The 12,759-nt window shown below is 50.2% G+C and overlaps 1 protein-coding gene across 1 annotated transcript in view; it reads left to right on the forward strand.

The window, feature by feature from the left end:
* The window catches only part of LOC149340187 (uncharacterized), a 48,702-nt gene extending 36,987 nt beyond the window's left edge, over positions 1-11,715 (forward strand). Inside the window, exons 2-4 of the mRNA XM_089548957.1 lie at positions 2,070-2,286; positions 5,045-5,192; positions 6,328-11,715. Of these exons, the coding sequence (XP_089405083.1) occupies positions 2,081-2,286; positions 5,045-5,192; positions 6,328-7,986 (2,013 nt within the window). The 5' untranslated portion in view covers positions 2,070-2,080 and the 3' untranslated portion in view covers positions 7,987-11,715. The remainder of the gene's footprint in view (positions 1-2,069; positions 2,287-5,044; positions 5,193-6,327) is intronic.
* Positions 11,716-12,759: the final 1,044 nt, after the last annotated feature.

The following is a 12,759-nucleotide window of genomic DNA, read 5'->3' on the forward strand; positions in this document are numbered from 1 at the left end:
GAAAAGGTGGCTCGTTAACTGGGAATGACAAACAGATGTATGAAAGGATGCGCTCGCTAACAAGTCTAGGTGGTCGAGCCGATCGCGCCTCTCGATCGTTCAGTGTGCGGAGAAAATGCAAAAACCAAGAAAAGAATTCTATTGAAGGCGGGGCCATGACGTCGCCCTGTGACGCACTCCACAGACACCACGCCTCCGGCTTACACCGGAGAAGGAAGGGGTGATTTTGCCTTGCCGAGCCTACTCGACGAGGAGCGGGAGAGAAAAATTTCGAGGAGGGAATGGAAGGAGAGGAGGCTCGCTCAAAGTGAGGTAGAGAGTGTCTGCTGGCCGCGGGTGGGCAGCTGGCTAAAGTATCATTGCAGTTTTCACTGCAAACGCAGCATAGCTGTACACGACGCATGGTGGAGCCAAAAACTTACGCCAGTGCGTTACTAACTTTCAAGAAACTATGAGCGAATGGACTAAGAGCAATGGACAAGGGTCATAGATCTGTGGACTGCCGCGTGCAGTTTGAAGCAGGTTCGTCAGTAGGTCTTGAAGGCTAACAGGCATGAATACTGCAGATGCAGATGCTGTAGCGACACACATACATTTTTCTAACAGAAATGTTTCTAGGAAACGTGACATCAATTTACACTAAACAGTCAGGCGTTCCTCACTTCGTTTGTTTGGCGCACCTCACGAATATCCGGGTGCAAATGAGATAGAGCCTGAATTTTCTGTTTTATGTATCTTTTAAAGACAAAAGCGTGCATTTAGCTTTTTCGTAAAAGCCATCGTGGTGCTTATCACTCAGCAAGTTGCAATGTAACTGCATTTCACGGAGCTATAGAGCATTGGGGAACTTGTCAATGTGGCTTGGAACTAGTTCTGCGCCGGAAGAGTTAATTTAATTAATTAATCAAGAAGAGCATGTGTAGCAAAGAAAGTCTCAGCCAATGCACTTCATTCTACGCACCAAGTAGCGCACTTGCAAGCACAACAAACCAAGCCATTCTCGTTGATTAGAGCTGGCTTTTTTATTCTGTTCTCGGAGCAGCCGCCATGTGATATTAATGGCGGCATTCGTGTGCACTTACGCCAGCGCCAGGATAATGGTGAAAGCCGAGAGCACTGCACTCAGGTAATGATGACCAGACGCGGGTTTGGTTGCCTGAGCGTCGATCCTGGAGACGCAAATCGAGGAAAATGGAGGAGGTAATTGGAGGTGAGGGAAGCGGTAAAAACTAATATTTTCATTGTATTTCTGCGCTCTTGTTCGGGAAAAATTTTTTCTGTAGGCTAAGGCCGTCCTAAGCCGCCCTACTGATATCAGGCTTGGCGTTTCTCGTGGTCTGAAAAAAAAGGTGATTCAGCTATAGGGCTCCATTATTGTACCCACCGCTATTTAATCGCAGTTTTCTGTCGATTTGCAGTCGGAGTCGGAAGGTAGCTAAGCGTCACCGATTTGGCTGTGAACATATAAAAGTGGTGTGTGAGGAGCCTCAGCAATGGAGAAAGCTCTCCGTGGTTGACACCGCTACTTTGAATGACAAGATGGACAGACGGGGTTTCAGCAGGCTAAAGAGAACGTTTCGTACCACCAGATCATAAACATAATAATAAAAATCATAATAAAAATAAGGCACCAGAAAAGTCGATGAAGGCGGGCGAAGAACAAAAAATTGGTAGGGGTTTAACGTAGCTAAACGGAGCAGATGTGCGAAAGCCGGTGTTCATTCTCTACTTAGCATTCATAGATGCGGCGAGTCTTCGTACCACTACCATCCCAGTGGCGCAGAGGTTAAATGATGCACCACTGCACTGGCAGGTGGCTGTTCCTATCACAGCCACCGGTAGAGAATGTGCGACTCCTGTTGGCCAACTCGTTTTTGAAAGCAGGGGGTCCACGGGCCATGGACCACGCGACGAGCTGTTAGACCTGGCGTAGTATTGCTTTCGCAATAAAAAGGGTTAATGCGAATGGAGGAAAAGAGAAAATGGGGATACGAAAATGCAACAAAGTATAAAAGGATACCTCACGCTGCCGAGTTAGAAGTGTAAGTTTTCTGGCAATCTCTTCGCAGGAAGTCCTCTCATGAGGTTGGCCTCTCAAAGCGAGATGAACGCGAAGCACCAGGGCGCCGCAGACATCGCCGTCGGCACGCTGCTGTTTGTCTTGGTGCTGGTGTTCGCGGGCCTCCTGTACGCGCTGTTCGTCCGCAAGAAGGACCCCGTCACCTCCGCCTGCACCGACGAGTGCCTCAGCGCCAAGCGCTACCTCAACGGACTCATCAACATCAAGTACGCCACGCCTTTCGGGCATGCACTATAGGCGGCAGGCACTGAAGTCAACAATGGGATCAGCGCGGAAGCTTTGCCGTTGAACCACATCACGTGTTCATTGGCTTTTTTTATGACGGCGTTCACTGCCGTTAGTCTACTGAGGAAGCACCGACTAGGTGCTAGCAGCTGTATAAGTCCATGGTCGATAGTCATTAAAGAACATGGATGTGCTGTTCTAGAATTTTATCACTTACGACGAGAAACTACAGTATACCTAGGAGCCATGGGCTAGAAATTGTTTAATCCAAACAAGCTTCGATATATCATAATCTATTTATTTAATTCATTACGTCATCTTAATAACTCAAGTGCAGCTTCGAGACTCAAAACTCCACATACCATATCATACCGTGCCGTACCGTACCGTACCGTACCGTACCGTACCGTACCGTACCGTACCATACCATACCATACCATACCATACCATACCATACCATACTACATGCCATATCATACCAGACAGAAAAAAAAAGATGCGAAATCCGAGCTACGCTTAGATTACCGCACTGCAGGAAGACATGCGTGCTGTTCAGTCTTTTAACTTCTTGCGTTCACAAAGACCAACACAAGGGATGTTGTTACAAAGAAACCTTTGTGCATTCTTTTCGTAATGTCACTGGTAAGTACCCACGTGGCAGCAGCGATGACGTAAGAGTATGACATGCTTTCTTAGAATTTTCGCTTGTTTTTGGCGCCTCGGCGCAGGTAATTTTTTTTCTCGTTTACTTTCCAATAGCGTCACGCGCTCCAGGTGGGGTCACCTGGCGGATGTAAGGAACGGGGATGCTATAGCTTTGGACCAAGCATATCTCTTGAGGATATTATGCATTAATAAGCAAATAACATTTATCCCTCGTACGGTATCCTTTAATAACTTTTTTGCTTTCCTCCTTGTGCTTCGCTGCCTAAGAATTGAGCGCCGTTTTTAGCAACGCTGTTACTCGTTGCACTAATTGCAAGCTATTACGTGAGCGGATGCCGCTTGGAATAAGCTTATACGAACTGCATACCAGGTGAAAGTAGTACTATAGCACTGTTCGCTCGTGTCGGCGCCAGCGGTCTCAGCATGCCGCGTTGTCGCTCGCCGTGCTGGCACTTAAAAGGCGTGGGTTCGAATCCCTCTCAAATCTATTGCTTTCACAAGCGTTTTATTTCTCGAATTTTCAAGTTGTGTGGACGGACGGGAGGACAAAAATCTTCGGACAAAGAGAAGTGAAAATGCAGCAGCAGGGCGTATAAGGCACAAGGGACGGAAAAAATTTGGTTCTCTGCAACAACGAATCCTTTTTCAACTTGTCTAATAGGATAGGAGCGCATACGCGCATGCACTTCACGAAAGCGACATGCGGAATCTTGCTAGTCCTATCACTGTATATGGCGCTGGTCTTTTCCACTAAATCGATCCAAAAGCTCCTCAGCCTTTTCAGAATCTTCGCATCAAAAAGATTTCCCCTTGTAGAAATCTCGAACCAGGCACCACCACCTGTCGAGGCCAGTAGCTTTGCAAAGGAGACATGAGTACCCCTGCTTCTAATAGGCAATCGCTCCCTTAAATGAAATTATTCCGCTGAGGGGAATTCCCCTGAATACATGGGACTATCGTTGTTCCTGCTTCACGTCGTTAATCCACTGGGTCTCAGCCGGTCATCTGTCAGTCGCCCTGGTTAGTTTTGAAGGTACAGGTGGAAGGTACCCCCTCACCTCCCACCCCCCCATGCTACTTCCTGTGTTCCCTGGCGCATTAGCAGCGACATCTTCATCATGCGAGCACGGCAGCCCTACTGTAAACATGGCCCAAACCCAAGAATCCTTATGAGCGGGCTCTCTCCCGTCCCGGCAGATGAGGTCTCATTCTACACCGTACCTATGTCCCCAATGCAATAAACTGACCTTTACCAAGTCCAGCCTTTCACCGTTCAGCCCGACCTCCCAGAGAAAATGCTCCGGGCAAGATGTCGCTCCCGGGTCGAGCCCGCGGCGACAGCAATTTTTCTTTTTAAAGTGGAGAGATTTTCAGCAAGCTGTGCAGCATGCTTTTAGTCACATCACTACTTTAATTGGACGATAATCAATAATTACTGATTTGAGGTATGCCTAGTCCATACCCGGAATAGTGAGCATCGCCTAATTAGCTGCCGACAGGTATAACGCTAACGAAGGCAGTATTCGGGGTATTCCCGGTGAAGCAGCGCTGTGAACACGGCAAAAAAAGCAGCTGCGCAGGGGAAAAAATACCTCGGTGTCTGCTGGGGAAATTTATGCTTCTCATTATGCAAAGAGGGCAGAGATTATTCATGTACCGAGCGTTTCATGGGTACGTGCCCGGACCAAGGCATTGTCCCGCTGGTCCCCAATAAGCCCGTCCTGCCTGCGCCACTTGCGGCCATCTATCCACCATGGGCGTCCGGAAGGGGGGCCAAGGGGAAGCGGTTGCCCCCCCCCCCCCCCCGCCCCCTCCTAGAATTACGGATATTATTTATGCCCTAGTAGAAAACAACTGCAAACCTACCACCTCCCCCATCCACGGACATCGGGTGCCCCCCCCCCTTTCTCTGGAAAAAGTTCTGCGGACGCCCTTGCTATCCACGCAGATTTCCCAGCCTCATGTACCTACACATGCCTGCCGTTCCCTGCTGCGTTGTAGTTCCCTAGAGATTCATTACCCCGCCCCTTCCTCATTATTATAACTTTTCTTTTCTCTCCGCTGACTGACCAGGTACGACGCGTGCGAAGACTTCTACGAGCGCGTATGCAGCTCCTGGACCTACAAAAAGACCTCCTTCCTGCAAGAGATGGTCGAGGAAGCTACAGCGCGCCTCAACAGCAGCCTTCTTGTTGCGAGCAGTGTTGACGCGTCTGCTCAGGTGAGGACCCACGATGTATCGTTTTGGTAATGCACCTGCGGGAGAAGTTTACAGTAACGTGTTGGGCTTGTTGCTGTGCTGAGCGCCCTAGGCGTATACGCGCAACTCACGGGAACACAGTATGTTGCACCATTCTATTGCATGATTCATCGCGAGTCATAACATGCTCCTCTTGGTTCTGAAACAATGTATGTTTTTCTTCTTGTCTGCGTACGCATGACCAAAATGTTGTGCTGTTTGACTCCATCTATTAGCGCTCGTGAAGGACGTTTGAATGGATTCTGCCTGGTATAATTACTTCAATAAACAAGTCAATTCAGTTCAGTTGTGGAATTACTTCCGTAACCATTTTATACCATGTTATAAGAGGACAGTGAAATTCAAAGAAGTTCCATCGAAGGAGCGCAGGACAGTGTCACACGGCGTGTTCCAAAGGCGCACGCAATCGCAGATTAGTGAAAACCGAGCGTACATCTACGTGGTCCGTGGAGCACGGCCCAGCGAAAGCTTCCAGGGTTGTTTACACGGTGGACCTGAGAAGGTATAGAGGTAGTTGCAGCAAAAAAAAAAAAAAGGAAGAAAACGACGAATTGCTTGCTCAAATTCGGCCGTAGAGGTTTTGCCACCGTCCGGTGGCATTATAAAAATGGAAGCAGGCTGCCGCGTTGGTGTAATTAGACAGGTCCACTCGCTCAGAAAATTATGACGCTGTTTAGTTATGCAGAATACTGTTAAAATATTCGTCATATGATGCTTTCTGTGTTCGTTGCTATAAGCAGTGCATCAAGCCTAAATTTGCTGAATATTACAGGCATGTGTACAAAGCGCACTCTTTTGATTGGTAGGTCCCAAGGTAACTTTTCGCATCGAGCTAGGGAAGGGGGTGTGCTGGGCGGTACATGAGCAGCAAAAAGAGCACTGCCAAGCGTACCAGGGGGGAGGGGGGGGGTGTAAATGCCATATTTCTCCCCTACTTTGATACGTGTCTGATAGCAGCTCTTCCGCTATAACGTGTGTACATGTTTTTAAGTGTATGTAGTACACATGTTCTTTCTCACACCCTGATGAACCTCAAATTTTTTACAGCATTGACAAATGAATAAATTACCGCTTCGTTTCACCTTCACGCATGCAGGTAAAGCATGCCAGGGCAGTCTACCAGAGCTGCTACAAATACGCCGCTTCCAACACGCGCCTCGATGACACGATACGAGCCGCCGACGAGATCATCAGGTTCACCAGCCTACGCAGGGCCGAAAACTGGAACGAAGTGCTTCAGTTTCTGATACGTTTGTCGCTAGAGGTGGGCTTCAGCACTGTCTTCTCCGTCCGCTTCGTGCGCGAGAAAGGCCGAGCGCTGCTGCAGATCTCGTCTGGCGCGTCAATACGACAGAAACTCCACCCCACAGTCACCGCCGAAGATTTCCCGAAGATCACGCGCGACGCCTTCGGCCCGTCTACGGAAACAGTCCTCGGCATCGACCTGAATGTCAGCGAAGCATTGACGCCGGGCACGAGCGAAGGCCTGGTCGAGGAACGAGGGTCGCTCGACAGTTTTGTCCGAGGCACCATTCCGGGCCTCACAGCTATCGACTGGATCATCGCCGTGAACAAGGTGGTGCCGAAGCTCACTCGCGTCCGAATGATCGACATCATCATCGCCCGCGGTATGACCCTCGTTAGGGAAGCGCTTGGAGTCCTAGTGGCGTCTCTCTTTCAGAACGCGGTTGAATACCTTGTGGCCAACTTGGAGACGCAAATCATATTAGTTGAGTATTTGAAGCCACAGATAAGATCGTACTTTGCAGTGCCCGAATATTGTCTGGTTATGACAAAGGTTTGCACGACCTATTCGTGGCCACACATCGTGGCTGAGGTGCTGATTCCGACGAGTAAATACCGAGCTCTCGACGAAATGTTTGTTTCCATCAAAAAGGCGCTGACTGAGAGTCCTGTCATGTCCTGGACCAGCGACGGCGGTAACTTGAAGGCTGCTGAAGAAGTCGCCAAGACTGCACTGATCAGTGCCCACAGCCAGCCGCGTATCGCCAGTGCAGCAACTGATATCGATGACGCCGGGGGCATTTACGCTGGTGGCGGCACCTCGTTCATTGGCGTGTTTCTCAAGGGCGTGATGGCAGATCACGCCTTTCGAATGAGCAACCCGCCTTCGACAGAGGATTTGTTGCTGGAGAAGAAGGAATATAAAAACGAGATGCTATACGTTCCTTCTTTCCGGGCAGTCGTCGTGCCCAGCGTATACCAGACGTCGCATCTCTTCTATTCGCAGCGCGTTCCCGCCTACTTCAATTACGGCACAGTGGGCGCCCGTCTGGCGAATGCAATTGTGGTGGCTTTCGGCTCGACTGCTGCCCACACTACGGCAGACGGACGCCGAGAACCTTGGTGGAGTGACCTGGAACCCGAGCGTTCCAACGACACAATCGGCTGCCTGCTCCAACTCCGCTGGGAGCTAGGCTTCCGTAGCCGCATGCCGGAAGCCGATGAGAACGAAATAGACGCCACGATGACCAAGGCGCTGAGCCTTCGGCTCGCATTCCAAGCCATGCGCCAGAGTTTTGAGGCTGTCACGCAAAACAACGTGTTCGACTCTCAGTGGAATGAGGCTATGAGAACTTTCTTCACTCGGTTCTGCCTGCTGTTCTGCACTGGCTTTAACGACCAGACTGGCAGAGAGAGCTGCCTCCTGCCTCTGTACAGCATGGAAGAGTTCAGCGTAGCTTTCGAGTGCCACACGAAGTCCTCCTTCAAGGGGAGCAACTGCCCTTTGTAGCAGCTTGCCTGTCGGCGCCAACTTGCAGTTTATTTGTTGTTTATGCGAAGAAACTGGACCGTTCGACTGTGATGACGTATGAAGACAGCGAACCTATCAATTGTTTTTCAGGTTTTCGATACAAGCAAACATGTGTTGAAAGATATTCGGTTCGACGGTGAAGAAAAGGCACAAATTTAAGGTTTTTTTTCGTGTGTGGTGTGTGACCTGCAGCTTAGAACTTTCTAAATTAACTGCACGCTCTGTGATCTGTTGGGGTGATTTGTTCAATCTGTTAATTCTATTTTCGTGTCGCTCTTTGCACCTTAAGAAGCGTTCACCAATCAATGCAACTCTATTACACTTTACCGGTCTATAGGTACACAATTAGCGTTCGCTTTTAGGCTGCAAGTCAACATTGACATTTGACTATTGCTATACGCATGCTTGCGTTATCGATGGAGTGCGTGTGTTAACGACACAGCAAATATCGGTTTGAAATGCCCAGAAAAATGACAGATTTAAGATATACTTCTCTAGCGTGCGCTGTGGTCAGGAAGTATAGTGCATACATTTGTGGAGTTGTCAACATACCAACCTTTTTCATGCGCTCCTCACAAAGCCGCTTTTTATGTGCTTGCATGTATAGGTTTGCCTTGTTAACGAAGAAATCATAAACGAAACAAGTACTGCGGCCCTAAAAAAAAGAAGGCATTGCAGGTTTGTGGGTTACAGCAAGCCACAAGATGGCTTCTCATTGTTTTTTCGAGGTGGTAAAAATCTGTGCACGGAAGGGTTCTCGCATGGACTGTTGCCTTGCCGAGGTTACATAATTTACCTCGCTTCACGGTCGTTTACTTCGAAGGGGACCGTTAGCTGCCTTCGACGCTTTTTACTTTTTCAGTGCACGAGTACACGAAACAAGGGGCAAATTTTAAAACATGCTTGCGCCGAGACGCCGATAAAGGCGATTCTAAGCATGCATGTACACGTTATATTGTCACGGGTCTTTCAAACGACGCGGGTCGTGGGGACGCTAGAGACCACAGGAGAGTAGGCGCCAGGGACAGTCCAAGCAGTCCAAGCGGTCGCGGCCGGGCTCACGAACGATTTCCCACCGAGCCTCTTCCTCTTTGCCGGCGATCGGCTCCCCGCTGGTTGAAGATGACGTTAAGTTGAAAATAACACACATGACATTGCTCTCCTCCCGAAAGGCGCATCGTCCCGATGCGCAGAGAAGCAAAATTAACGCTGAAAAACGCGTAAGGCGCGAAGAGTTAGGCCACGTGCTCCGAGCGGTCACAGTACGGTTTGAGGCGAGCGACGTGAACAACCTCGGAGGCAGGCGGGCGGCGGGACGCACGCGTTACTATCGGCAGCACTTCGTAATTTAACTCGCCAATACGGCGAATCACTTCGTACGGGCCAAAGTACCTTTTGAGCAGCTTTTCGCTAAGGCCACGGCGTCGAATTGGAGTCCACACCCACACGCGATCACCAGGATTGAATTGAACATCCCGATGGCCTTGGTTGTATTGCCGAGCATCGACTTGCTGGCGGGCTTGGATGCGAAGGCGGGCCAGCTGTCGGGCTTCTTCCGCATGTTGGGCGACGAGTTGAGCATCGGCGTGAGTGTAGACGTCAGGCTGGTGGGGCAGCATAGCGTCGAGCATGGTAGTGACTTCCCTGCCGTGCACCAGGCGAAATGGTGAAAATCCGGTAGTTTCTTGAACCGCGGTGTTATACGCAAAAGTGACGTAAGGTAACACCTCGTCCCAGGTGCGGTGCTCGATGTCTACATACATTGAGAGCATGTCAGCCAAGGTCTTGTTAAGGCGCTCGGTCAGCCCGTTTGTTTGCGGGTGGTATGCGGTAGTTTTGCGGTGAGCGGTATGGCTTAAGCTCAGTATCTGGGAAAGAAGTTCGGACACAAACGCGGCACCACGATCAGTGATAAGGACCTCTGGGGCACCGTGCCGAAGAACAACTGACTCGACGAAAAACTTTGCCACATCCGAAGCCGTTGATGACGGCAGAGCACGTGATTCGGCATACCTCGTAAGGTAGTCCGTCGCAACTGCGATCCAGCGGTTCCCCGATCGCGACTGAGGAAAAGGTCCGAGTAGGTCCATACCAATTTGCTGGAACGGACTGAGCGGTGGTGTGATGGGGTGAAGGAGTCCCGCAGGCTTCATGGGTGGGGTCTTGCGCCGTTGACACTCGCGGCAGGTTCTTGTGTAATGGCGAACTGTCTTGTCAAGTTGTGGCCAATAATACTTCGACCGTATTCGCGCGAGCGTTCGACTGAACCCGAAATGTCCTGAGGAGGGGTCATCATGAGACGCTTCCATAATTTCGTCGCGTAGATCAGTGGGCACAACCAAAAGCCATGACCTCGGGCTCTCGGCAAAGTTCTTCTTATAAAGAATGTTGTCTCGGAGGCATAAATGAGGCAGTACGCGCACAAAAGGACGTGGAACTACGCCTCCTTGACCCTCCAAATGTGAGATCACGGCGCGAAGTTCGGGGTCGAGTCGCTGCCGCGCAGCCAGATCTACAGGACTTAGAGTACCTAGGAAGATGTCAAAGTCGTCCGTATCAGTAGGCGCAGATTCGACGGGAGCGCGGGACAGGCAGTCAGCATCAGTGTGTCGGCGACCAGATTTGTAGACGATCATAACGTCGAATTCTTGCAGTCTGAGAGCCCACCGCGCAAGTCGGCCTGCAGGGTCCCTTAGATTGGTCAACCAACACAGGGAGTGATGGTCTGTGACCACCTGGAATGGGCGTCCGTACAGATAGGGTCGGAACTTTGTGATCGCCCAAATTACTGCGAGGCATTCTTTTTCGGTTGTCGAGTAATTGATTTCTGCCTTCGATAAAACACGACTGGCTCGTAGCCATGTGGTTTTATCGGGAGGGGCTGAGACAAATGACGGCGGAGGCGGGGAGCATTACTGCGGGAAACAAATGCGGCAGACACACTCCAGACTGCTTACGTGTGGGAATGCGAAAGAATGCCATGGACGCAAGATGTAGACGGTTGGTTGCGGTTTGCGAAATGATTATTTCAGGCGATCAGTTTTTTTCGTTGCGAAAGCAACACTACGCGAGTCGCCGAGCCATTTCGCGGAGCTGAGGCAAGGCCATACTGCACATGCGCGAGGAGCAGTGACGTCACACGGCGCACAGCTGGTGCGCCGCCGCCGTCGCTGCGCGGATCAGAGGTGCCGCCGCCGCGCTCGCCAGTTGCGCATACGCAGTAGCGACGCATAGCTAGCGTGCCGGGGCCGCCGCCGCTGCCGCGCGCTCTCCATCGCCTCTCTCTCTCCTCGTTGCTTTCGCAATCCTCCAGGTTTAGCCAGAGCTACACCACTGTGGAAGCCTGGGAAGGCATGCATTGAAGGTGTATATGTGATCGGTTCGAATCCCTGTCGCAAGCTAGCCTCCAATTTGACTAGCACATGTAAGCCATATTTGCAACCAGAAATCGTATGACACCACCCGGAACGCTGTACGACAAACTGTTGCGTCACAATTTCGTTGCATATGTCACCAAATGAATGGCGACACATGTAGGTCGGCCATTGGTGGGTATATGCAGACGAATGACGTGTATACGATTGTCTGAAGCGGCGGTGCTCGGCTTGCTGTATGCGCCATACGGTCGCTTGATGACGTCGCCATATTTTTCTTGCCATCGCTGGGATTACCCCACTGCATTCCTGCAGTGGGGTAATCTGAATGCAGCGCGGATTAGGCTGAAAATTTTTACGCAGAAGTATCAGCGTTGCTGTCGGCGTGACGGAACAAATCCGGACTCGTCGAAAAGGTGTTATAAGATGCTCCCATAGGTGGCGCCAGCCACATCAGCAGCGCATTGAAAGCTCCTCACCCTAGGGTTGCAAGTTATAATAACTCCATGGTTGCAAGTCAGACACGCTACCGCTACGCCACGCAGGATTAAGCTCCGCCATTAGAGGTATGACGCGACAGCGGTTACTGTTGCCCACGCAGACAGTTTCCTTTTACAACCACAGTCAATATATGAAAGGCCACACGTTTTACACATAAAGCACTAAATAAAAATAAAAAGTCTAAATAAAAGAAATGCTGCGTGGTGTAGCGGTAGCGTTTCTGCCTGGCAGCCCATAGGTCACAGATTCGACTACAAGTTTCTCCATTCTTCTTTTCAGCGCAGTTCATTTTAATTATATACTTAGAAGTCCTAATGACATTAAAGTCAAGTTTCGAGCTTCTAATTACGTTTTTTAGCGTTTAATCGGTTTTCAAATCCGCCGCCCCAGGTGTGACGTAACCACCTTTACGACCAAACCAGATTTTTCGGTCTCAACAACGCTAACGCCGGATTTTCTGCAGGTCGGGACCCTCATTACGTTGTCCTGTAAAATAACGAAAATTAAGGGCAGCTGTGCTACTTTTTGGGTTGGTTCAGGTTTTGTTAATGGCAGTTTGTCCCAAAACGACTCAGGCTCTGAGAGACGCCGTAGTGAAGGGCTTCGGAAATTTCGACCCCCTGGGGTTCTTTAACGTGCACTGACATCGCACAGTACACGGGCCACTACAATTTCGCCTCCATCGAAATGCGACCGCCGCGGCCGGGATCGAACCCGCGTCTTTCGGGTCAGCAGCCTAGCGCCATAAACCAGAGAGGCATCGCGGTAGCTGCATCACTTTTTGAGAATTCCGCGATATTCAAGGATTCAAATCAACAGGGAGTTAAATCATGCGAAGTTTTTCCTGCGCCAGCGTTTCAAACGGTGACGTAATCGA

Source organism: Amblyomma mixtum, chromosome 6 (assembly GCF_055824585.1).
Source record: "Amblyomma mixtum isolate Tamu chromosome 6, ASM5582458v1, whole genome shotgun sequence".
Lineage (NCBI taxonomy): Eukaryota > Metazoa > Arthropoda > Arachnida > Ixodida > Ixodidae > Amblyomma > Amblyomma mixtum.